This window comes from Epinephelus fuscoguttatus, linkage group LG7 (assembly GCF_011397635.1).
Source record: "Epinephelus fuscoguttatus linkage group LG7, E.fuscoguttatus.final_Chr_v1".
NCBI classification, from domain to species: domain Eukaryota; kingdom Metazoa; phylum Chordata; class Actinopteri; order Perciformes; family Serranidae; genus Epinephelus; species Epinephelus fuscoguttatus.
Window position 1 is genome coordinate 46,561,580 of NC_064758.1, and position 26,156 is coordinate 46,587,735.

Sequence of the window (26,156 nt, forward strand, 5' to 3'; positions counted from 1 at the left end):
GCATCACCACAGATGTTTGACGTCCAGTGAACTGACGGTGGTGTGACGTCTCAGAGAGAGTGAGGCGTGATGAATGAATGAATGAAGGAGAAAACAGCATTAAAGCACAGAGGTGTATATTCCATTCCACTAATAAAGACAACAGAAACCAGAACCTGTTGTTGTTTGTTTGTTCTGAGTGTTTGTTTGTTTGTTCTGATGTCTCTCTGCACATTTACTGATGAAGACAACCTCTAACACTCATATACACACACACACACACACACACACACACACACACACAGCATCTCGGCAGTGTCCAGGAGGTGAACTGGCACCTCTCCAGCTACCGGTCTACACTCCATATCTGGTCCGAGCAGGGACTTCAACCAGCAACCCTCCAGTTCCCAAGCCAAGTCCCTATGGACCGAGCTACTGCCGCCCAAACCCCTGTAAACATGTCAGTGTGAGTGAAATGGTCCTGCAGTGAATGTGTCACAGTGGGACTAACACACCCAGATCATGTGACTCCTGCATGTATACAGTCAATCAGACCCAAACTGGCCGAGGCGCTCTGAGCATGCTCCACAGTTTCCGCCCCGGGCTTTGACCCGGAAGTCCAATAGCATTAAATGTGTAAGAGAAGAAGAAGCCGGTAACAACATGGAGAAATCTACATCCAGAGCCGTGACTCTCTCTTCATGTGAGGCAGAAGGTCTCAGCTGCTGACACACACACTTCAGAATAAACTCATGAAGTCTGAGCAGAAACTGATGGAGCAGCGACCTCTAGTGACCAGAAGGTGAGTTACAGCTCAGCCAATCACAACCGAGGAGAAATGATCCACAGCTCCAGGTACTGGAGACGAGTATTTTCATGTTCTGCTCCATCTCAGAGGTAAATCTTCTTCCTGCCCTACATCTGTCTGACAGCTGTAGTTGCACAAAACACCTTAAGATTTTCCTTAAAGCCCTGGCTAAGGTTTCCTCATAATAAAATCAGTTGCACAAAACAACTTAAATCCTCTCGCTAAGGTTTCCTTAAAATAACTTAAGTATTTAAGGTTTTCTCCTGGTCTTCATCTGATACTTAAAGAATCCCTCAATTGTTGCACAAAAGCCCTTAGCAACCAAAGTAAAATGAAAACAAAATAACCCTTAAGGTGCCTCTGACTCTGTCTTAACTGCAACATGACGAGTTTATGGTGATAAATAAAAAAAGGACCGACTCTGAGCAGAGAGTTCTGCGACCAGGAGAACCACTTCTGATTTTAACCTTTAGATTCGACTGAATTCATTTTCCTTACAGTCGTTTCCTGTGTTTATACTAAACTACTGTAAGATGACTCAGTGAGACGATAACAATCAATCAGTCTCCATGGAAACTGTTAACGCTGTAAAATCTCTTTCAACACAGTGAATTAGTTTGTCTTTAATTAAGGAAACCTAAAGGATACTGTGCAACTGTCTAAATCCCTCAGCTAAGGAGAAATTAAGTCCTAATTAAAGTGTTTTGTGCAACCAGTCCCAGGTTTTGTCTCTTGGATTAATTCAAAGTCTGGCAGCTGAGTTTTCACAGAAGAGACAGGAAGTGACCTTTTGGCTGGGTCTTGACGGTGTCATGAGGTGTCTGAGGGTGGTGGATAATATCTGGAGAGGACAGGGACACTGATGGAGGGACTGGCACCAGGGTGGGGGATAATATCTGGAGAGGACAGGGACACTGATGGAGGGACTGGCAGCAGGGTGGGGGATAATATCTGGAGAGGACAGGGACACTGATGGAGGGACTGGCAGCATGGTGAGGGATAATATCTGGAGAGGACAGGGACAGTGATGGAGGCAGCAGGGTGGGGGAGTGATGGGAGGACACTGTTAAACTGACAGTCTCCAGCAGGAGGCGGTAATGCGTGACGTGGCTGTCAGCCGCCATATACACCTCCACAGAAGAAGAGGAGGCGCTCAGGTAGGAGTCTACCTGCCGTGACTCATCTCCGTCATTGTTCTCTCTCTGGTTTCTGTCAGTCCAGTTTCCTCGTTCTTGTCGCCAAATCTTTGTTTGTGTTTCAGAACCGAGCCGCTGTTGCTGTTCGGTTCTTCTTCCGGTCTGAACCCGGTAATACCGACCCGGTACCGGAACCGACACCCGGAGCTACAAACTAACTTTAAACGTTTTCTTGTTTTGAGTCGCTCGGTGTGTGAGCCTCTGTACCTGAGGACAGATTCACCTGTCGCCGCTCACCTGTTGTCACCATGCCAGGCTGATGGCGCAGAGCGCGAGACTCAGAGACGACAGGAAGCTCCGGTAAAGACGGATTAACGTACAGAGAAAGGGACGACCCGGGACTTTATAGTGACATGGATTCACTGGACTCAGGACAGAAGTTCTGTCCCCGACAGGTGAGCTCTTTACCTGTAATATAAACCTACTGTGACGTCACAGGCCGTACAGGTTCCTCGGTATCGCCTGAGATTAAAAACAGAAACCAGACAGGAAGTAGTTTCTGTTTAAAACGATTAATAAACATAAAGTTCAGGAGGTCTGAAACTGTTTAGAGTCTGTACTGGTGTCACTGGGTCTGTACTGGTGTCACTGGGTCTGTGCTGGTCTCACTGGATCTGTGCTGGTCTCACTGGGTCTGTACTGGTGTCACTGGGTCTGTACTGGTGTCACTGGGTCTGTACTGGTCTCACTGGATCTGTGCTGGTCTCACTGGGTCTGTGCTGGTCTCACTGGGTCTGTACTGGTCTCACTGGGTCTGTGCTGGTCTCACTGGATCTGTGCTGGTCTCACTGGGTCTGTTCTGGTCTCACTGGGTCTGTTCTGGTGTCACTGGGTCTGTACTGGTGTCACTGGGTCTGTTCTGGTCTCACTGGGTTTGTTCTGGTGTCACTGGGTCTGTGCTGGGCCTCCTGCCTCTCTTTCTCCTCCTCCTCCTCCTCCTTCAGAGTAACTCAAACCTCTCCTCCATGAATAATAATCCAGCCTGTTCCCATGTTAAACATCATTATCAGTGGTATCCAGTCGTCCTGAAGGTGGCGCTGCAGCGAGTCTTTACAGTTTAAATCTTTATAACTTCAGAATAACTCATGTGTCACTGTCCTGTTACATACCTGTCACTGACCTGTTACATACCTGCCACTGACCTGTTACATACCTGTCACTGACCTGTTACATACCTGTCACTGACCTGTTACATACCTGCCACTGACCTGTTACATACCTGCCACTGACCTGTTACATACCTGTCACTGACCTGTTACATACCTGTCACTGACCTGTTACATACCTGCCACTGACCTGTTACATACCTGTCACTGACCTGTTACATACCTGCCACTGTCCTGTTACATACCTGCCACTGACCTGTTACATACCTGTCACTGACCTGTTACATACCTGTCACTGACCTGTTACATACCTGTCACTGACCTGTTACATACCTGCCACTGACCTGTTACATACCTGGGGGTCTTGGAGCCATACAGGTCCTGGAGGGTCTTCAGGGTCTCAAGCTTAAAACGTAATGAGTAAAATCTATCCATCAATTCTAAAACAAAGATGAAGCTCCTGGAGAAAAGATGAGACATGATGGTTCCAGCAGCTGCAACTTTCCCTCCTGTACAAACGTCTCTGATGGTTTGATACGTCTGTCAGTGTAACAGGGTGTGGAGGAGGAGCAGCCGTACGTCTGTCAGTGTAACAGGGTGTGGAGGAGGAGCAGCTGTACGTCTGTCAGTGTAACAGGGCGTGGAGGAGGAGCAGCCGTACGTCTGTCAGTGTAACAGGGTGTGGAGGAGGAGCGGCCGTACGTCTGTCAGTGTAACAGGGTGTGGAGGAGGAGCGGCCGTACGTCTGTCAGTGTAACAGGGTGTGGAGGAGGAGCAGCTGTACGTCTGTCAGTGTAACAGGGCGTGGAGGAGGAGCGGCCGTACGTCTGTCAGTGTAACAGGGTGTGGAGGAGGAGCAGCCGTACGTCTGTCAGTGTAACAGGGTGTGGAGGAGGAGCTGCCGTCCGTCTGTCAGTGTAACAGGGTGTGGAGGAGGAGCGGCCGTTCGTCTGTCAGTGTAACGGGGTGTGGTGGGGGAGCAGCCGTCGTCTGTCAGTTTAACAGGGCGTGGCGGAGGAGCGGCCGTACGTCTGTCAGTGTAACAGGGCGTGGAGGAGGAGCGGCCGTACGTCTGTCAGTGTAACAGGGTGTGGAGGAGGAGCAGCCGTACGTCTGTCAGTGTAACAGGGTGTGGAGGAGGAGCGGCCGTACGTCTGTCAGTGTAACAGGGTGTGGAGGAGGAGCGGCCGTACGTCTGTCAGTGTAACAGGGTGTGGAGGAGGAGCAGCTGTACGTCTGTCAGTGTAACAGGGTGTGGAGGAGGAGCGGCCGTACGTCTGTCAGTGTAACAGGGTGTGGAGGAGCAGCTGTACGTCTGTCAGTGTAACAGGGTGTGGAGGAGCAGCTGTACGTCTGTCAGTGTAACAGGGTGTGGAGGAGGAGCAGCCGTACGTCTGTCAGTGTAACAGGGTGTGGAGGAGGAGCAGCCTGTCGTCTGTCAGTGTAACAGGGCGTGGAGGAGCAGCCTGTACGTCTGTCAGTGTAACAGGGTGTGGAGGAGGAGCAGCCGCGTCTGTCAGTGTAACAGGGTGTGGAGGAGGAGCAGCCGTCGTCTGTCAGTGTAACAGGGTGTGGAGGAGGAGCAGCCGCGTCGTCTGTCAGTGTAACAGGGCGTGGAGGAGGAGCGGCCGTACGTCTGTCAGTGTAACAGGGTGTGGAGGAGGAGCAGCCGTACGTCTGTCAGTGTAACAGGGTGTGGAGGAGGAGCAGCTGTACGTCTGTCAGTGTAACAGGGTGTGGAGGAGGAGCAGCCGTACGTCTGTCAGTGTAACAGGGTGTGGAGGAGCAGCTGTACGTCTGTCAGTGTAACAGGGTGTGGAGGAGGAGCGGCCGTACGTCTGTCAGTGTAACAGGGTGTGGAGGAGCAGCTGTACGTCTGTCAGTGTAACAGGGTGTGGAGGAGGAGCAGCTGTACGTCTGTCAGTGTAACAGGGTGTGGAGGAGGAGCAGCTGTACGTCTGTCAGTGTAACAGGGTGTGGAGGAGCAGCTGTACGTCTGTCAGTGTAACAGGGAGTGGAGGAGCAGCTGTACGTCTGTCAGTGTAACAGGGTGTGGAGGAGGAGCAGCTGTACGTCTGTCAGTGTAACAGGGTGTGGAGGAGCAGCTGTACGTCTGTCAGTGTAACAGGGTGTGGAGGAGGAGCAGCCGTACGTCTGTCAGTGTAACAGGGTGTGGAGGAGGAGCAGCCGTACGTCTGTCAGTGTAACAGGGTGTGGAGGAGGAGCGGCCGTACGTCTGTCAGTGTAACAGGGTGTGGAGGAGGAGCAGCTGTACGTCTGTCAGAGTGTGGACAGACTCTTTAACATACAGGACACAACATGCTGACATACCAAACATCAGAGCTGAAGACATTCCTGTCCAACAGCAACACCCTGCTGCACTCTGACAGCAGCTTGTCTCTGTCTGTCTGTCTGTCTGTCTGTCTGTCTGTCTCTCTGTCTGTCTCTGTCTGTCTGTCTCTCTGTCTCTCTGTCTGTCTCTGTCTGTCTGTCTCTCTGTCTGTCTATCTGTCTGTCTGTCTGTCTGTCTATGAACCAACACTCATCTGTTGTTTCAGCAACACATTAAATAATCACTTCATATCTGTGGCAGATTTAAGAGCTGTGATGTGTGTGAACGTCTCCTCGACATCAGCTGCACTTTAACACCAGATGAGCCTCTGGGTCTCAAACTGCTTCTGTTCAGGACTCTGTGGGATTTGTGTGAATCAGCTGGTGTGTGACGCCACTGGAGGGAAACAGCATCAGTTACTGTCCTCTCATACTACAGATGTTTTTATACAGGAAACAGATAAAAAAAAACCATTTAGTTTAACAAATAGAAACATGTCCATGTCTCTGTGTGTCCGTCACCAGGACAACTGTCTCCCAGAAAGACGTGGTCTCAGTGAGACCTGCTGACAGACAGCGTGTTTCTATAGAGACCATCATGGTCCAGCTGATGTCTGACGGGCAGCGAGCTGAAGGTGTTGGAGTCAAAGCAAAGAGTTTATCTGTAAATGAACTACCTGTCCTTATGTCTCCCCTCCTCCTCCCCCTGTCCTCCCCCTGTCCTCCCCCTGTCCTCTCTCTGTCCTCCCTCTGTCCTCCCTCCATCTGCAGGACCATGAGTGGGACACCACCCTTCAGTTCCTGCCGGCCTCGGATGCGAAGCAGCTGGAGAAGACGCCTGGCTGCAGGAGGAAGCTGTGGATGGGAGTGGGTCTGGTGGTGGCGGCGGCTGCTGTGGCTCTGCTCTGCGGACTGCTCGTCTGGCACTTTCACTGTGAGTTCATTTCAACAACCTTTATTTAAACACCTGTTGACACAGGCCAGCTGACTCTGGGTCAGAGGTGAAGTCTGTGTCCTGTTATCAGTGTGGAGCCGGAGGCAAACACACTCCACTGATACAGAAGCTTTTTATTCTAACTTTTATTGAAACTGGACTGGTGGGCGGAGTCATACAGCCACAGGGTGGGCTGGTGGGCGGAGTCATACAGCCACAGGGTGGGCTGGTGGGCGGGGCCATACAACCACAGGGTGGGCTGGTGGGCGGAGTCATACAACCACAGGGTGGGCTGGTGGGCGGAGTCATACAACCACAGGGTGGGCTGGTGGGCGGGGCCATACAACCACAGGGTGGGCTGGTGGGCGGAGTCATACAACCACAGGGCGGTGATTCTAGTTTTAAAACTGACATCACTGTATAAAAAGACCTTTAGTGACCTCTGGGATCATCACAGCTTCATGAAACTTCACAGACACAAAGTAGAGCCCTCGGATGTTCACAGGCAGACTGACAATAAGGTTTGTCCAGGAAACTCCAAATGTAAAAGGTTTTTGATGCCAAATCACAGCCTGGATTTTTCTGTGGTGTTCCTTAATGTCTGACCCTCCTCAGAGCTCCAGATAATTTCCTCCACCATAAACAACCATGTGTTCCCACCACATGTAGGTTTGGAGCGAACGCCACAATCAGACAGCACAGAGGGCGTTAATATCAACACAACAGCAGCATGTGCGTTTAAAGATCGTTCTCCCAAATGAACTGTAACAGACACGACAAAACATCTCAGTCACGTGACGCAGCAGCTGGTTTAAGATTTAAAAAAACGTAACTTAATCTGAATATAATGTGGATCAATTTTAATATTTATAAAATACATAGGTTGAGGTTGACTCTCTGTCTGCCTGGCTGTCTGCCTGGCTGTCTGCCTGGCTGTCTGCCTGTCTGTCTGGCTGTCTGTCTGGCTGTCTGCCTGTCTGTCTGGCTGTCTGGCTGGCTGGCTGTCTGCCTGCCTGTCTGGCTGGCTGTCTGCCTGCCTGCCTGTCTGTCTGTCTGGCTGTCTGGCTGTCTGGCTGTCTGTCTGCCTGTCTGCCTGCCTGCCTGCCTGTCTGCCTGGATGTCTGGCTGTCTGTCTGCCTGTCTGCCTGCCTGCCTGCCTGCCTGCCTGTCTGGCTGTCTGTCTGGCTGTCTGTCTGCCTGCCTGTCTGGCTGTCTGTCTGCCTGCCTGCCTGCCTGGCTGTCTGTCTGTCTGTCTGGCTGTCTGTCTGTCTGTCTGCCTGCCTGTCTGTCTGGCTGTCTGGCTGTCTGTCTGGCTGTCTGTCTGTCTGCCTGCCTGCCTGTCTGGCTGTCTGTCTGTCTGGCTGTCTGTCTGTCTGCCTGCCTGTCTGGCTGTCTGTCTGGCTGTCTGTCTGCCTGCCTGTCTGTCTGGCTGTCTGTCTGTCTGCCTGCCTGCCTGCCTGCCTGCCTGTCTGGCTGTCTGTCTGTCTGTCTGGCTGTCTGTCTGTCTGCCTGCCTGTCTGGCTGTCTGTCTGGCTGTCTGTCTGCCTGCCTGCCTGTCTGTCTGGCTGTCTGTCTGGCTGTCTGTCTGCCTGCCTGCCTGTCTGTCTGTCTGCCTGTCTGGCTGCCTGCCTGCCTGCCTGTCTGCCTGCCTGCCTGTCTGTCTGCCTGCCTGTCTGTCTGGCTGCCTGCCTGCCTGCCTGTCTGCCTGCCTGCCTGTCTGTCTGTCTGCCTGCCTGTCTGTCTGCCTGCCTGTCTGTCTGTCTTCAGTACGCCGTGATGTCAGAATGAAGAAACTTTACATCGGCTCCATGGAGATCAACAACCAGCACTTTGAGCCGGACTATGAAGATTCCAGCAGTTCCAAGTTTAAACAGCTGGCCTCTCTGGTCAACAGACAGGTGAGACGTCACACCTGATGTGTCACACACTGACTCTTCTGCTTCCTGTTGCTCTGTGTGTGTGTGTCTGTATCTGCTGATGTGATTGTGACGACACTGGACAGACATGATGTCAGATATCTGAATATGTCTCTATATTTCTGACCTTTTTATTTTCCAGCTGAAACTGATTTACTCCAAAAACTCTGTGCTGACCAAATACTTCAAAGGCTCCACGGTTCAGGCCTTCAGGTACGCATCACAAACACGCTTCATGTTTCACTCTGACACAGAAACTTTGGCTTGAAGACGTTTTAGTTTGTAGCGTTCAATAAGTGAAATCTGAGGCTGACTGTGGTGGAGGAAGTACTCGGATACTTAACTGCAGTAACAGTACTGTGAAAACACTCCACTACAGGTAAAAGTCCTGCAGTGAAAACTTTACTGCAGTAAAAGTGTGCGAGCGGCCGAATGTAGTAACAGTTTGAATTATGTGAACACATAAAGGAACACGTCTTCCTTCAGTTTGTCTTCTCTGTGTTCCCGTAGTGAGGGAGACGCTGGCGGCGACAGCATCGTGGCGTATTACCAGTCAGAGTTTGACGTCCACGTCCTCCAGCAGGACTCGCTGGACGAAGCCATCAAGTCTCTGGAGCCGTCGGCAGGAAGTCAGTCGGGCCGACACGGACGCCTGCTGCTGAAACCCACCGACGCTCTCAACGTCAACAACGTCGTCTCACAAGGTTCGACTGCTCAGTGACGCCACGTCCAACACACGACTGATGTTACATCATTATCCCAGTTTATCACTAATAAATAATCCATACATTTATTTAAATGTGGAGCTGGTGACATTTCCACAGACAGTAACAAGGTGTGTACTGAGGAGGTTAAGTTTCATCTCATGTGACCATGTTTAATTCTACAGGCACTGAATCAACAGAGCTCGTGCATCACGTCCGTCTTTTGACTGTTTACTTTCTGCTGTTTCGACATTCAGTATCTTCGTGTCAACGTTTGCAGTTTGTTGTGTGAAACTTTAGAATAAGTGTGAAATGTTGTTAAAAACTACGACGTATAAATTATCCTGCTCATTTGAGTTACTGCAGAAAACATTAATGTGGTGACATCATTATACAGGCTGCACATTTTTACAGCTGTAGAATGAAACAATGACAAATCTGAATGTTAAGAAATTATTGTTTTTCATTTCCATATAATTTTATATCAAAGCCACTAGAGAGGGGCTAAACCAGTGGTTCCCAACTACTGGGACACAGTCCAGATGTGCGTCGCAGGTCCATTCTTAATCGACCACAAGTGACTGACAAACATGTCAAGTTTCTAAAAAACACAGTCTATTTTTGTAGCTTCTTAAAATCTGAATGAGGATAGTGATAGTGAGATACTGGCTACAGTGATGAAACAAAACCAGCATCAGATGGACTGTATTCATGATCAATACGCCACAATAATATAAATAACCAGCGCCAATTCATCAGTCAGTGAGAATGTGTGTGTGTGTGGGCGGGGCATAAGCACATACAGCCAGCAGCAGCAGCGACCCACCGTCCCTTTCAACTCGTCTTGTTGTGAATCTCTCTGGTCTGAACTGGACATCATGTTCTCAAACCAGCTGCCGGCCATTTGACCAGCTGAGTGTCAGATGACATCATCAGCCGGCTTGAGTCGAGCTCAGACCGGCCAGTTCACACCGCTGACACTTTTCTCTGTGACGTTCTGAAACGGTTTCATCTCGTCACTGGTCTTTGGTCTGAACTGGACTTTACCAACCTGCTGATTTAAAGTTCAAGTCACTCGGAGTTAACTCGAACAGTCTGAGCTGCTCGTGTCTGTAGGTTTCAGTAAAATCATTCAGTTTGTGGAGATTAAATAAAGGTTTGTCTTTGTGTTCACAGCTATCGACCCGCGCATGACGAGGAGCTCTTTGTTTGGTGAGAACTGTTGATTTCTCTTTATTGTATTTTTCCTGGTGAGATTGTTTATATCAAATTCTTTCAAAGTAAAGTTACTCTTGAAAAGGGTCGAGGTGTTGTTGAAGCTTTTGGCTGTCCTCATCAAAGTCTGAGACTGGAACAAAATGTCCGTCTTTTGGAGTAACTTTATTGACATGTTTGTGATGGTGACTTTGATTTGAAGGTTTCCACTCAGTCTGAATTTAGGATCAGTCCACTGGGAAGTCACTGAAAAGACTTAAAAACATAATCTGACATTATTGTAAAACACACAGAGTGTACAGATGGAGTTAAGGTTAGCGTGTCAAACTGAATGAACTCTGATAGTTTGATTGTGTTTAGAGCAGCTGAGTTCTTGTTTTACAGCCAGTCATGAAAAATGTCTTTTTCCTGTTGTCAGTGAAAAAGTCCTTCAACGTCCACGTCAGTAAACCAGGATTCGTCCAGTCTCCGGGGTTTCCGGACTCTTCGTACCCTCCCAACGTCTACCTGCAGTGGAGGCTGAGGGCCGACCCCGGCCACCGAGTCCGCCTGGACTTCCACACTCTGATCCTGGAGGACGACTGTCAGCAAGACTTCATCAAAATCTACGACTCCCTGGCTCCGATCGAGCAGCGCGTCCTGACAGAGTGAGACGCTCACAGAGCTTTACCGACATTCAGTGTTAGCGCTGATACGACTGGTTCATTATCAGAGAGACAGTGACACTAACCGCTGCATGTTTGTGTGCTCCTCTTCAGACAGTGTGGATACCCTCATGAGTCTCTGTCCTTCCTGTCCTCTGGAAACGTCCTGTTGTTGACTCTGCTCACCAGCGGGGACAAGAACTTCCCCGGCTTCAGAGCCAACTACTCCCAGATCCCTCAGGCTCAGCTAAGTACGACAGGAAGAACAAACACAACAGCAAAATAAATCGATCTAAGAGTTTCATGCTACATGCTGTCAGCTGACGTCTCCTCGTTGTCCTCACGTGTCTCTGTGATCTGTCTGTGTGGTTGTGCAGAGTGTGGAGGGACACTGACCGGAGACAGAGGCTCCTTCTCTTCACCTTTCTTCCCCTCCAACTATTCTCCGAAAACCTCGTGTGTGTGGACCATCGAGGTGGGTTCTCATGTTCTGGTGAGATGAACAAGTGAAGTTTATTCTGAGGGTGACGTCAGAGGAAAGTCCTTAAACTCCTCAGGGTTCATCCTCCGGGGAGCAGGATGTGATCAGGACATGGTGTCTTAAAAGTGATTTTAGCCTCATGGTGGTGCAGAAGGAAAGGTCAGGAGGTCACCGAATATATGACTGTAGGGTTCATCCTGAGGACTTATGTCTCCACTTCAGGACCAAATAATTTCCCTCATCTCTTAAATGTAACCAGAATTATCAGTTAGCTTCCACTCACCAGGTCTCATTCATACGTTCTGTTGACAGAAGGAATCAGTCAATATGTTAGCAGCTCCCATCTTTTGATACTAACAGAATCTCCACCTGCTCCCGACTGCTCGTAGTGTGAATGTGTGAATGAGGAATGCACGTAAATATTGTTTGTCGTTATTAGAAATTAGTTTTAATTTGTGTTCTGTTTTGTTCACAACACACAGACGCCTTTAAAACACGTTAAAGTTAAGCATGACAAAGATTAGAAATAAAACACATTTAGATGAATCAGTTGGTGATCGGCAGATTCAATTATTATTTATTTAAATCAACTTAATACATGTGTTTTCTACATTTCCGACGTCCTGTTGATCCAATCAGGAGATAGAACTGAGACTGTGAGACTCTCACTGAGCTGTCAGTGATGATGTCAGAACGTACAGAGATTTATCTTTTAATATAACATCATCACCGAACCTGCTGAGTCTGACTGACTGCTCCAGTGTCGCTGTCGCTCAGATGATGTAAGCACTGCACTCGTCTGCAGCTGTGACTGGGCGGAGCCTCTTCCTGTAGCTGCCGTGGGTTTTTGTATTGTTGTTTCATATTGAATATTTTCCTTTAACTTCTTGGATGGTTCTTACAACAGAGGACACGGACATAACGGCACCTCCTTCCAGGCCTTTGATTTACCTGTCCCCGTCACACCACTGCTAACACACGAATATAAAATATTTTCTCAGCTCCAGTTCACCGAGAGTAACTGAAGTCTCAGTGTCTTCTATCTCTGTGTCTTTGTTTGCTTCATGTTCACAGGTCGACAGGATGCACCTGCCCACAGTAAACCCCAACTCAAAAAAGTTGGGACACTGTATAAACTGTAAATAAAAGCAGAATGCAATGATCTGCAAATCTCATAAACCCATGATTTATTCCCAATAGAACATAAGCATTGAGAGACAGAGTCTCTCAGAAGTAAAGATGGGCAGAGAGGTTCACCAACCTGCAAAAAACTGTGTTTAAAAATTTCAGAAAAATGTTTCTCAACGTAAAATGTTGTTTGCGTTCTGTTGTGAATAAAATACGGGTTTATGAGATTTGCAAATTATTGCGTTCTGTTTTTATTTACATTTTACACAGCGCCCCAACTTTTCTAGAATTAGAGTTGTAATTATCACCTCCACATGTGGTGGTCTCTGGATATTCATCAGTTTCAGCTGATTCTGTAATTCTGTCTGATCATCGTCTTTTCTTCGTTATCTCTGTTATCTGTCTGTTTCAGGCGTCAAAGGAAAAGTTTGTGAAGGTTCAGTTCAACAAGTTCTTCGTGGGAAACTACAGCAGCCAGTGTCACACTGATTACGTTGACATCAACGGTCAAAGGTCAGACATGAGTTTTCTTTCTTCGTACCTGTCTGTCAGCTTTGGTCAGAAACTTGGACGTGAACGATCACTGTGACTTTGACGCCACTGTTGTGATCTGTAGGACGTTTGACTCAGACAGGGTGGGTTAGTTATGACGGTGGCGACCGGGCGAGGACGCAGTGACTCAGACGTGATATCATCAAACTTGTACTCGGCCTCTTTGACTGAGTCGTGTCCTTTAATGGATCAGAGATGGTGCTGTGGAGCCGCTACGACGTCTCAGCCTTTGTATTTTTACACAGAACTCAATGAGGGTGGCATCATGCGATCCTATCACAGCTGCATACTGTACCTTTTAAGTGCGACAAGTTTCAAGTCAAATCCCAAGTCAACAACAACAAGTATCAAGTCTTAAATTTCCCCTGAGCGCTCGCTCCACCAGGTCTGTGATATCATGTTGACTCCAGACTCGAGGTTTGGCCACGTGCACGACACCGGCTCCTCATGATGATGCTCTACAGGTCACAGTTTTATTTTGCTGGTTAAAATCACAACCGAGTGTTTAAAGTCTATGTTTCGTCTGTCCGCCCTCGACAGCGTCCTCAGAGAGTCGTCTCTGTGTCTCTGTGTTGTAGACTGTGTGGCAGTAAACCAAAGAGCACCGTGATCACCAGCCGCAGCAACAAGATGACCATCAAATTTAACTCGGACTCGTCCTACGTTGACCAGGGCTTCACCGCCGAGTACGAAGCCTTCGTCCCGACGAATCGTAAGATATTTCAATTTTATTATTATTATTATTTAAATTGTGTTTTTTAGCTAGTCACTACACACTCTGGCCTCTGTCTCAGACACACCTTCAGTTCATGGTGTTTCTACTGTTTGATGTCATCGACCAGCTTGTCCCGGAAGGTTCCAGTGCACCAACAACCTCTGCATCAACAACACGCTGCAGTGTGACGGCTGGAACGACTGCGGAGACGGCAGCGATGAGGATAACTGCAGTGAGTCCAGACACCGACTGTGGATCTTTACACACCCAGATGTGGTGTTTACAACTCAGCTTTAAACACATCTGCTTCACACCAGAGCACCACATGTGGATTAATCTGCTGCTGAAAATAGTCCCCAACAAAGTCCCTGTTTGTCTGATAGAAACCAGAGAGAGCAGCTGTTTGAGGAAATCACTGATCAGGCTATGGATTCTTCTTCAGCAGGAAGCGGTGGGTTTGGAGCTGAGACACAGACAGGAAGTCAGACATGTTGTTTCTTCTTTCAGAGTGCGATGCGTCTCAGATGAAGTGTAAAAACGGCCGCTGTAAACCAAAGTTCTGGGAGTGTGACGGGTTCGACGACTGTGGAGACAACAGTGATGAGCAGAACTGTGGTGGGTTAAAGTCACGCTTCATACGTCAAACACAAACTGCTGAGAATCTGTCAGACACAAAGACCTTCATATGTGCACAGAGGGACTGAAGCATGACTGTTGTCTCTGTGAATGATGTCTGAGAGTCAGAGGTGTGTCTCTGTCTCTGTCTCTGTCTCTGCAGTAAAATGTAAAGCAGGAGAGTTTTCCTGCAGAAACAGCCGCTGTATCCTGGAGAAGCTCAAGTGTGACGGGAAAGACGACTGTTCAGACGGATCAGACGAGTCTACGTGTGAGAAATGTAAGAAACAGCATTGTTTACTCTGATAAAGGCCTGCCGTCCCGCCATCTGCAGTCAACACATGGCCACGCCCCCTTTTCTCTGTACAAGTAAATCTGTTAGCCCAGAGGTGTGTCATGGAGAAAGAATGAAGTAGTTTCTGTGCACATATTATGACCGACAGCTGATCAGCCGTTCATCACTGTAAACATGTTCAAACATGTCGCTCTCTGATTGGCTCTCACCTGAACGACTCAGATATCTTCCAGTGAGGTCACAGATCACATCTGAACAGCTGCTGGGATCAGAGATCACAATCTCTTATTGACTCTGCACGACCATGATAGCCTACCAATAATCAGTTGGCTGCAAATGAACATATGTTCACTTCCTGTTTTCACAGCTGAATCTTAGTTGATATTAATTAAAAACAAACTTTCATCCTCATCCCACATTGATCAGGCTGAAAGGCTGTCAGTTTCATAGCCGGGCCGACCCGGTCTCACTCTGAAGTCGTTGAACACTGGTGCTTGGTCAGTGACTTGATATGCAGCCAGTCACTGTCATCATTTAACAGCACCCAGCAGCTTCAGGGGAAGAAAAAAAAATAAGTTAACGGGGCGGGAGGGGCGTGTGGATGGGTCCACCAACCACTGTCACCCAGGAGGCCCGTGTTCACTTCCTGTCAGATTGTAAAGCCAAACCCTGTTCTTTATTACTAAACATAACCACGTGTGTGTGTGTGTGTGTGTGTGTGTGTGTGTGTGTGTGTGTTGGCTAAACGTAACCACGTGTGTGTGTTGGCTAAATGTAACCACGTGTGTGTGTCGGCTAACATAACCACGTGTGTGTGTTGGCTAAACATAACCACGTGTGTGTGTGTGTGTTGGCTAAACATAACCACGTGTGTGTGTGTGTGTGTGTGTGTGTGTGTGTGTGTTGGCTAACATAACCACGTGTGTGTGTTGGCTAAATGTAACCACGTGTGTGTGTTAGCTAACGTAACCACGTGTGTGTGTTGGCTAAACGTAACCACGTGTGTGTGTTGGCTAAACATAACCACGTGTGTGTGTTGGCTAAACATAACCACGTGTGTGTGTTGGCTAAACATAACCACGTGTGTGTGTTGGCTAAACATAACCACGTGTGTGTGTTGGCTAAACATAACCACGTGTGTGTGTTGGCTAAACGTAACCACGTGTGTGTGTTGGCTAAACGTAACCACGTGTGTGTGTTGGCTAAACATAACCACGTGTGTGTGTGTGTGTTGGCTAAACATAACCACATGTGTGTGTGTGTGTGTGTGTTGGCTAAACGTAACCACGTGTGTATGTTGGCTAAATGTAACCACGTGTGTGTGTTAGCTAACGTAACCACGTGTGTGTGTTGGCTAAACGTAACCACGTGTGTGTGTTGGCTAAACGTAACCACGTGTGTGTGTTGGCTAAACGTAACCACGTGTGTGTGTGTGTGTGTGTTGGCTAACGTAACCACGTGTGTGTGTTGGCTAAATGTAACCGTGTGTGTGTGTGTGTGTGTGTGTGTGTGTGTGTTGGCTAAATGTAACCGTGTGTGTGTGTGTGTGTGTGTGTGTGTGTGTGTTGACTAAATGTAACCACACGTGTGTGTTGGCTAAACGTAACCACGTGTGTGTGTGTTGGCTAAATGCAACTACGTGTGTGTGTGTTGGCTAAACGTAACCACGTGTGTGTGTGTTGGCTAAATGTAACCACGTGTGTGTGTGTTGGCTAAACGTAACCACGTGTGTGTGTGTTGGCCAAATGTAACCACGTGTGTGTGTGTGTGTGTGTGTGTGTGTGTGTGTGTGTGTGTGTTGGCTAAACGTTACCACGTGTGTGTGTTGGCTAAACGTAACCACGTGTGTGTGTGTTGGCTAAACATCACGTGTGTGTGTGTGTTGGCTAAACGTAACCACGTGTGTGTGTGTTGGCCAAATGTAACCACGTGTGTGTGTTGGCTAAACGTAACCACGTGTGTGTGTGTTGGCTAAACGTAACCACGTGTGTGTGTGTTGGCTAAACGTAACTACGTGTGTGTGTTGGCTAAATGTAACTACGTGTGTGTGTTGGCTAAATGTAACCACGTGTGTGTGTGTTGGCTAAACGTAACCACGTGTGTGTGTATTGGCTAAATGTAACTACGTGTGTGTGTTGGCTAAATGTAACCACAGACAGATAGGTTGATACTATAATTATTAGAATTAGAATTAGAATTAGAATTATTAGAATATTCAGTAGCTCATAAAATCTACAGTAAACACCATGACAACAATAAAAAAGGTGCAGATGAAATAAATAAAGTAAAACGTCCTTGAGTTCCTAAATGACTGAAGGTCCTCTGAGGTGTGTCTGGTGGGGGAGGTGTTGGAGAGTCTGGTGGTCGTAGGGACGAACAATCTTCTGAAGCGTTCAGTCCTGCAACACACTGATCGCTGCGCCTGCGTCTCCGTCCTGCTGTGATGTTGTTGAGACGGTGGCTGCAGGTCCTGAGGATGGTCTGCTCCTCGCTGCACCTGCGTCTCTGCACCGCAGTCCCCTCTGAATCCAGCCTCCCGCCAAACACTGAACTCACCTCCTTAATCAGCTGGTCCATCAGCTTGTTGTCCGTCATGCTCACCTGACAAGAGCGCACTGGTTCAAGGTCAAAGTTCATGACCTGATGTTGTGTGCAGGGCAGCTGCAGTTTGTACCGACGTAAAAGGAAAACTCTGTGACCTGTAACACATCGTGTGTGTGTGTGTGTGTGTGTGTGTGTGTCTGCGTGTGTGTGTGTGTTTCAGCTCTGGTTCTGCAGAAGTGTTCAGAGTTCACCTTCCTGTGTCGGAGCGGACACTGCATCAGTAAACTGAACCCAGAGTGTGACGGAGAGCAGGACTGTGAGGACGGCTCTGATGAGGACGACTGCCGTACGTTCACACACACACACACACACACACACACACACACACAGAGAGCCAACTGCAGTGTGATGTCAGTGTGTATTCTTGTGTATGTGTGTTTTCAGAGTGCGGGACGAGGCCGTACCGGAGCTCTCGTATCGTGGGCGGTCAGGTGTCACGGGAGGGGGAGTGGCCCTGGCAGGTCAGCCTCCAGATCCGGGGAACGGGTCACGTGTGTGGAGCGTCGGTGCTGAGTAACCGCTGGCTGCTGACCGCCGCCCACTGCGTCCAGGACAGCGGACCAAAGAAGTAGGAGCTGTAAAGACACAGAGACGTTCAGCAGACCACCTGCTGACTCTCTGAAGTCATTTCATTAGCAGTCTGTGGATATATATTTGTTTTAAATGTGTTGAAACATTTTCATAACTTCATTAAACTGTACAGCTGAGGTGAAGCTGCGAGCTGTGAGGCGGCCATGAGTGGTGATCAGCTGATGAATCTGCAACAGTATGATACACATGTGCTAACAGTTTATCAGCTGCTGTCTGAGCTGTGAACTGAATCTTGTATTAATGTTATTTGGCTGCTGCTCAGAGTAAAGACCATCTCTCACACACACACACACATACACACACACACACACCGTTTGTAGGTTGTGATTAATGTCATTTAAGCCATCTTGGCTGGCGCCGCTCTTTGACCCCCGTCTTAGATAAATGGCTGTGATTGGCCCGGCACAGGAAGTCAGTCCACAGCGGAGGAGCAGCAGAAACGTCTGACAGAGCTAATTAAACACGAGTTCGCAGATTCTTCTTCTAGGCTGGAGGGATTCAACATGTGATGTCAAACATGACATCATAACAAAACCTTAATTATACCTGGCTGTAGAAACTTCCCATGATGCTTTGTGTCTCCCTCTTTCGATTAACTGACTCGACTCGCTCTTGTTTTATGAAAACTGATGTCTTAAAATGTTTATGGAACTTTCGCCTGCTTCCTCCAGCAGACATGACCTCTGACCTCTCAGACTTGACCTCTGACCTCTCGGTGTGTGTCGCTGCAGGTACTCTCAGGCGGACCAATGGGAGGCCTTGCTGGGTCTGCACGTGCAGAGTCAGACCAATGAGTGGACGGTGAGGAGGAACGTGAGGCGGATCATCGCTCACAAGGACTACAACGGCTTCACCTACGACAACGACATCGCTCTGATGGAGCTGGACGCCAACGTCACCCTCAACCAGAACATCTGGCCCATCTGTCTGCCCTCCGCCACCTACGACTTCCCAGCAGGCCGAGATGCGTGGATCACCGGCTGGGGCGCCACCAGAGAGGGAGGTGAGTCACCACAGGACAGAGACCTGACAGCTCGTTGACAGAAAGTGATGCTCCTCATGTTTTTGAGTTTGTTTGACATAAAACGGAAGAAAAAGATTTTAGTTGTCAGTCTGAGAGACGCCCTCACAGACTGTCAAAGTCCCGCCCACGCTGTTTGACTGACAGGTGGTCACTTTAACTTTATTGAAGACGTTTTCAAACCTCAGGCTGTCTTACAGGACAGAGACGAAATGAAACAGTCAGACTTCACAATGATATTAAACTTTTATTTAAATGTTCAAAAATATATTTAAAAAAAATACTGAAAAAAATAATAAAATGTTTGAAAAATATTAATAAGTTGTATGAACAAATGTTAAGAAAATGTCAGAAAACTATTAATAAATTGTACGTAAAAATGTGGATTAAAAATCTGAAAAAATTACTAAAATGTCTGAAAATAATTTAATAAAATTTCAGAAAAATGTCATTAAAGTGTCTGAGAAAATGTTATTTAAATGTCCAAACAATATTAATAAATAATCCAAAAAATGTTAATAAAAACATCTGAAAATTAATACATTACTATTAATATATTGCCAGAAAAAAATGTTCTAAAAATGGAAAAGTGGTAATGAAATGTCTGGAAAAAATATTGATAAATTATAAATAAAAAATGTTGATAAAATGTAAAAAAAAAAATTGATAAAATGTCTGGAAAATATAATTAAAATGTCTGATTAAACCTTCACTACAGTGTTGAAAGTTTAGACATATTTTTAAAAACTAAACTAGAGAAACATTTGCTGAAGAAAATCTGATTACTGTTTGCATCAATACAGGATTAGCATGATTTCATATGTCTTTATAATCATATTAAAACTTTCATCCTGTATGTAAAAAGTAGTTCATTGTAACTCACTTTGATTCAGATCAACATTAAATCTCTGTGCAGTCACAGACATGTTTGTTAAGATGTGATCGTGTTGTGTGTCAGGCCTCGCCGCGACCATCCTGCAGAAGGCGGAAGTTCGGATCATCAACAGCACAGTGTGCAAGACTCTGATGGAAGATGATGTCACTGACAGGATGCTGTGCGCCGGAATCCTCAAAGGAGGCGTGGACGCCTGTCAGGTAACACAAACACACACTGACACTCAGAGCGACGTGTGTTCCTCCTTCATGATAACATGATGTCACAGGACATCAGTCATTATTAAATGCTCCATCAGTCACATCTCGTGAATCTGAACTTGTTGTGTTTACGTATTGATTGATTGTGTATCATACTGATTTTGGCACAAATGGCATCCTCCGAGGCTGAAACATGAATCCAAACCTGCAGTTCCTCTAATGTCCACTAGAGGCTGGCTCCAACAGTGAGTCAGTCCCCACAGACCTCCATGTTCACATGTAGAAATAAACATGTTTACAGCCTGTTTGGTTTCCGCAGATCATTTCAACGTTCATCACAACTTTTATAGAACTCACATGTTCACATTTTATTGAGATTTATATAATTAAGGGCGGGGCCTCTTTGAGTGACAGGCTGTCTGCGAGGCGTCACCATCGTCTCTGAGTCAGATCCACCCCTCGTATTCAGAGCACCCGTCTGAAGCTCGCAGCTCTGATCGTCTCTGCTCTAACTCTCCTCTCTGATCCTCTCAGGGCGACTCCGGCGGCCCGCTGTCCGTCACCGGCCTCAGTGGGCGGGTCTTCCTGGCTGGCGTGGTGAGCTGGGGTGACGGCTGCGCTCGCAGGAACAAACCCGGTGTCTACACCAGAGTCACCAAATACCGCAGCTGGATAAAGCAGAACAGCGGAGTGTAGCGGCAGAGCAGAGCATGGCGGGGATTTCTCCTGGACGTTTCTGACGGGGACTGTTTTTACTGACGATCACAGCAGAGTCTGTGAATCTATTTAAAGGTTTTAAAGTTTAGAAATCATGTTTCTATGAAAACATCTTTATACTTGTGCTCCTCTTCATCTCACAGGTAATACTGTACTTTTTATTCAACTACATCTATCTGATGCCTTCAGGGACTCTGAGATCTGACGCATGTCTGTAGATTAAACCAAATAACACAGACACGTTACTGCAGCAGTTTTACTGATACATTCTGTCTGTTATTACTTTAACTGCATTTTACTGATACGCACATACTTTCACATTAAGGTTTTGAATGCAGGACTTTTACTTGTACTGTAAATAATGATGATAAAATATTCTCAGGGCAAAAAGGAAAATACTTTAATATTCTCAGATTTTATGAACATTCAAGCTTCAAACGTCGACTCATGATCTCAGTCTTCTCTCTTAAATACTAAGTCATCAGCAGAGTGAATGATTTAACGGATTCAGTTTGTGTTTTTGGTTTGATGCGCTCAGAACGACAGTTTCTGTGTTAACCACAGTCAGCTCTTCAGCAGTTAGACTCTCTGAACTGGACTGAACGAGTTAAACAGGATCAACAAGTTAGAACACTGAACTCTGTCACACGCTCTCAGAACGAAAGCTTCACCTCAGGGTTTAACTCCAGGATGACACGCCGTTGGCCGTTTCCACTGAGCGCTGGTCATGTGATTAAAGTCACGGCTGCAGACACTGTGGCTTCATAACAAACTGAAACCTGAGGAACCACCTTTAGGCTGGAACACATGCCGCGTTTTCAACCATCTGGAAAAGGCGAGGTCCGGCACTAGCTGCTGCTGCTGTGCCTCTTCTGTGCCAACTAGTTGCTGGCGACCATAACCAGCACCATATCATAGCCTACATACCAGAAACCCTGAGTTCAGAGCTGATCTTTCTCCAGACGTTGACTGTTAACTGAATATTGTCTGTGGGACATGTGAAGCTCCGTGTAACCCTGCACTAAAATGATCAACTGCTTCTCTGTATGTATCAGGCCTGGGCTACACTGCCTGTGTGAGCAGCGTGTGACGATTACCTCGCTGAACTGATGAAGCTCGCACACTTGTGGTGTTCACAAAAACACAAAGACAGCGTCTCTGCTGCGGTGCTGCTACGATGATGTTTACAGACGTTGAAACTGTAGTGACAGGTGGTGTCATGTCAATATGATCATTAAAAGAAAAAATCGGTGACACTCCAGTTCTCTAGACATATTGCAGCCACGCTGCACCTGAGCAGCACTGCACATGCAGGCAGTGTGGCTACACTAATGTGTTAACATGGCCGCAAAAAAAAAAGAAACAAATCCCAAGGATGTACCTTGACACACACGAGCTGCTCACGCAGGCACTGTGGCCCGAGCTTCAGAGACTGATATTTACAGAAGAAAGGGGGGCTACCCACGAGTTGTGATTGGTTGATTCAGTTTCAGTTTGTTTTATTTATAAAAAAGGACCGTACACATTAATCAACATTACTGTAAATGTGCCAGTTTTAGCCAGCCGGCTAATTTGCAACTGTAGTCCTCCGGCAAGATGTTATGAAACCATAACCATGTCACATGACATGCGATGCGTGTTGCTAAAGTCCAAAAGCTGAACTTTGTTTATCTCAGGGCTCAGATGTTGGCCCTTTACTACTCTGAAAACATGAATTTAAGGGCGCAAAAAATGTGTCATGTGTTCGAGCCCTTAAACATGTTCCAAACATGAACTAAAATGCTGCAACAAAAACTCATACATCAACCTTCCAGAGTTCAGTAATAAATCTTTACTTTAACCATCGTTTATGAAACTGGCTCAGATTAAACAAAAAGTTTTTAATAACTGGAACTAATTTATTTAATCTATAATTGTAAAATTATAGATTCAAAATGCAGATTTTAGTTTCTTGGTCTGTTGTATTTCTCTTACTCAGAGTGTCCCAAACTAAAATTGGGTTTGTTGTTTTTCTTACTGTCGAGCCTTCGTTATTGTAATAGAAGATATTTCTCTCTTTATTGTCTGAAATTTGATAAATGAACCAAAAGATGTGGATGATTTAACACTAACAAGCATGTTGTCATCTGAAATAATAATTACATTACATTTCTCTATCCCACACACAACAAAAAGAGACAGTGGTGATCCAGCCAACTGCTGCCAAGAGGCACTTCTGCAGGTGTGATTGAGAACTTGTTCTGGTGACATCAGTTTGTAGAAATACTGAAAACTCTATCATTACGTAAGAACAGAGGACAAACTGTTGTGCAGTCCAAACAGGGCTCCAGCAGTTTACCCAGAAAAGAAAGTAATAAAAGAAAATCTGAGAAAAACTGTCTGCTTTCATGAAACTTAAATGAAGGAGCTCCTCAGGGAACCATCCTGGGTCCTCGGAGAATCTCAATGTCATCAGTATTCAGTAGAACAACCAAGCTAATATTTGAAGGAACCCTTAAAGGTTCCTGAGAGCTCTTTTACACCAGGTTGCTCTTCAATTAATGCTTTACAGTACAAAACAAAATTAACAGAAAATATTTTTAAAAAGCAAAAGATTTAACTAAAATCTTTAAATCTGTTTTAATTAAAATTAGATAAATATTAGATTGGATTGTTTTCAGCTTTAGAAATCAAACATGATTGCTTTAAAAATGTTTTGTGTTCATAAAATATAGTAGACCGTGTGAGATATTTTTTTAGTTTTCCACCGTTGTTAAATTTGTTTAGTCTTGTTAATGTTTGAGCAGTACGACCTCACAGCAGCTATTTTTGTGACATTCTTAATGTCCATGTTTGTAGTCTTTGCAGTTAGATGTTTCCTGCTGATTGTATTTATTTGTACAGCGTGTCCTCGTTCATCTGTCTTTGCCTTTGTCCTGGTTGTATTTTCAGTTTGTGTTGCAGGATTATTAACAGCTTTATATACATATATAACTTAATGGATGATGCTCAGCTGCAGTATGAAAGAACTGTTTCAGTTAAACTCCTTTAATTTTCTCACCGGAAGGATACAGAGGAAACTCTGCTGTGACCTTCCTGAAGGTCTGATAAGTTGTAGTTTAGTTTTGTCAGATGATTATAATTCATTTTTAAGATTAAACAGACAGATGCAGGTGCAGGTGATCATGAATGTGCTGGACCCGCTCATTTTATACAGGAGACAAATGTTCTGGTTATTTTGGTGAAATTGAACTTGTCCCTGTCGGGGGTAACTCAGGCAATAAAAACCATTCAAAATACAAAAATTCACAAAAAATGTTTTGTTTGTTTTTTTTTCATGTTTACCTGTAAAACCAGTGGATGGATGACAACGGTCAGTGAAAAAGTTTGTTCTTATACAGCTAACAGCTGCTAATACATGTTAGGGAGAACAAGGTAAACAGTGGAAAACGCTAAAAAATCAACTGTTCAAAGTAATGACAACTATCCCATAATTTGTTTTAACTTGTTATTTACCTTTATTTATTACTTCTCACACAGTCTGGCGTCTTTCTGATGTAGCCAGGTTTTAGTCGGTGCTAGTCGTGGCCTCAGGCATTATGTTTGTAGGTCTGTCCGTCATGAGTCCCATTCTCATGACCATGATGTCTGAAGAACATCTTGAGAGAGTTTCCCCAAATTTGGCACAAACGTCCACTTGGACTCAATGATGAACTGATCAGATTTTGGTGCTCAGGGGCTGAAGGTCAAGGTCGCTGTGACCCTGCATCCATCTCATTCATGTCAACACAATATTTCAAGAAAAGCTTGAGGGAATTTCTTCAACTTTGACACAAACGTTCACTTGGACTGAAGAATAAACTGATTGGAATTTTGTGGTCAAAGGTCAGTGTGACCTCACAAAACATGTTTTAGTCCATAATTCAAGAATTCATACACTAATTATGACAAAACTTGACACAAATGTTTAACAGAATAAAATAAAGGTCAAAGGTCAGCTTGACTGTGACATCATGTTTTAATGTCATATCTCAGGAACAGAAGGGGAGACATTCAGCTCCCTTTACATATATATGTAAATGGTTTGGTGGACAACATGTTTATTCCTCTGGCTTCTACTTCTCTTGTGCATCTCTTCAGGCGGGTAGCCAGAGCTGTGAGCCTTTGCCCAGCAGTCTCCAGTGTTTCAGGTATAGACAGTTCGTTGGACTTCCTAGGGATCCCTTTCTTCCCCACACCTTTCTGTAGCTCTGAGAGTTGACTAGCTTCTCTCCGTGTTGCCTTGATCTTGGCCTCCAGCCTCCTTCTCCATGGAGGGAAGCTCTCTTTGTGGCTCATGGTGTTCATCTTGTAGCCAAGCATCTCCAGGATCACTGTTGCTGTGGTGTATATCAACTGATTTGTCTCAGTAATGGTCCTAGTTTCAGACTTTCAGAAGGTACTTTGTCACTTAGCCTTGGTAATCGGCTTCAGGGTTGCTGTGCTTCCAGTTTGTCCATGATTTTCAATCTCAGGTCATTCGCCCTTGCTGTGAGGGAATCTGTGTCGTAAGGGCTTGTTGGGGCTTGGCACCCAATCTGTGAGGATGATGATGACATCCCTACTTTGACCTGTTGTCCTGGTTCCCCTTTGCTGTAGCATGTTTGTTGCACCTCATCAATCTCTAGTTGTGATAGCAGTTGCCGTTTATGGATGTTGGAACACTGGGCTCGGAGTGGTTTCTTTGTTAGCCTAGATGTTGGGTTTTGAAGCATCCAAATATCCCACATCCTCTGCATGTAGGTCTTCTCATTGGGGTTACTTGTATAGAAGCATTCCAACAGTTCCATCCACGTTTTGTTCCAGTAGACCATTTCTCAAGACTCTTGAGTTTGGTTTCACTCATCCTGAAGTAGTCTAGCAGCATTAAGGACTTTGCATAAGGTTCCAGACTGGATATGTGTTACCTGCCCTGACCGAGATCCAACCTTCCATGGCAAAGTCAGTAGCCTTACTTAGCCACTAGGTGTGTGTGTGTGTGTGTGTGTGTGTGTGTGTGTGTGTGTACAGTAATACTGTACTGTATAGTCCTAGTATTGTCTTTAGGTACTCATTTCAAATTTTAGAGACTATGAGGGCCACTGTTAATTAATTAATTAATTAATTATTAATCAAATAACAAAGGTTTAAAACTTAAGGGGGAAAATGTTACTACATGAAGATATAATGATACCAGAGAGTATAAAGTCACTGCATTAAAAAAAATGAAGTTGTATTTCAATAAGAATGGTCATAAAGTTTGAGAGAATCAAATGAATGAATCAGCAGAAAGAACCAAATGGTGAAGTCCTCATTCTTATAAGGGCGTGTTGATGCCATATGTTCCATATGATGTAGTATCAACAGCTAGTGTTCCTGTTTCAACATGAAGTCTGGCAAAGGAAAGTAACAGTGACAGAGTGATGAAACTAAAAACCACTGTCAGAAAAAACACCAGAATGTGAAAGAATCCAAATTAATATGAAATAATCTATAAAACTTGTTTCATTTT

General features: G+C 46.0%; 1 protein-coding gene across 1 annotated transcript; it reads left to right on the forward strand.

The window, feature by feature from the left end:
* Positions 1–1,956: 1,956 nt before the first annotated feature.
* On the forward strand, positions 1,957–22,066 carry LOC125892430 (suppressor of tumorigenicity 14 protein-like). The gene is made up of 19 exons (XM_049582447.1): positions 1,957–2,378; positions 6,192–6,354; positions 8,122–8,252; positions 8,413–8,483; positions 8,781–8,974; positions 10,151–10,186; positions 10,608–10,836; positions 10,948–11,084; positions 11,211–11,308; positions 12,855–12,955; positions 13,573–13,706; positions 13,837–13,941; positions 14,217–14,324; positions 14,488–14,604; positions 17,384–17,509; positions 17,608–17,791; positions 18,546–18,817; positions 19,794–19,930; positions 20,465–22,066. Exons 1-19 carry the CDS (start codon positions 2,337–2,339, stop codon positions 20,624–20,626), a joined length of 2,547 nt encoding a protein of 848 aa, XP_049438404.1. The 5' UTR covers positions 1,957–2,336; the 3' UTR covers positions 20,627–22,066.
* The last annotated feature ends 4,090 nt before the right edge of the window (positions 22,067–26,156 follow it).

Bases quoted from the DNA above. Each gene is read 5' to 3' on its own strand.
- LOC125892430 (XM_049582447.1), top strand. From the start codon at position 2,337: ATGGATTCACTGGACTCAGGACAGAAGTTCTGTCCCCGACAG. The intron at 6,355-8,121 runs GTGAGTTCATTT...GTCTGTCTTCAG, and splicing joins GCTCGTCTGGCACTTTCACT to TACGCCGTGATGTCAGAATG. The intron at 14,605-17,383 runs GTAAGAAACAGC...TGTGTGTTTCAG, and splicing joins CGAGTCTACGTGTGAGAAAT to CTCTGGTTCTGCAGAAGTGT.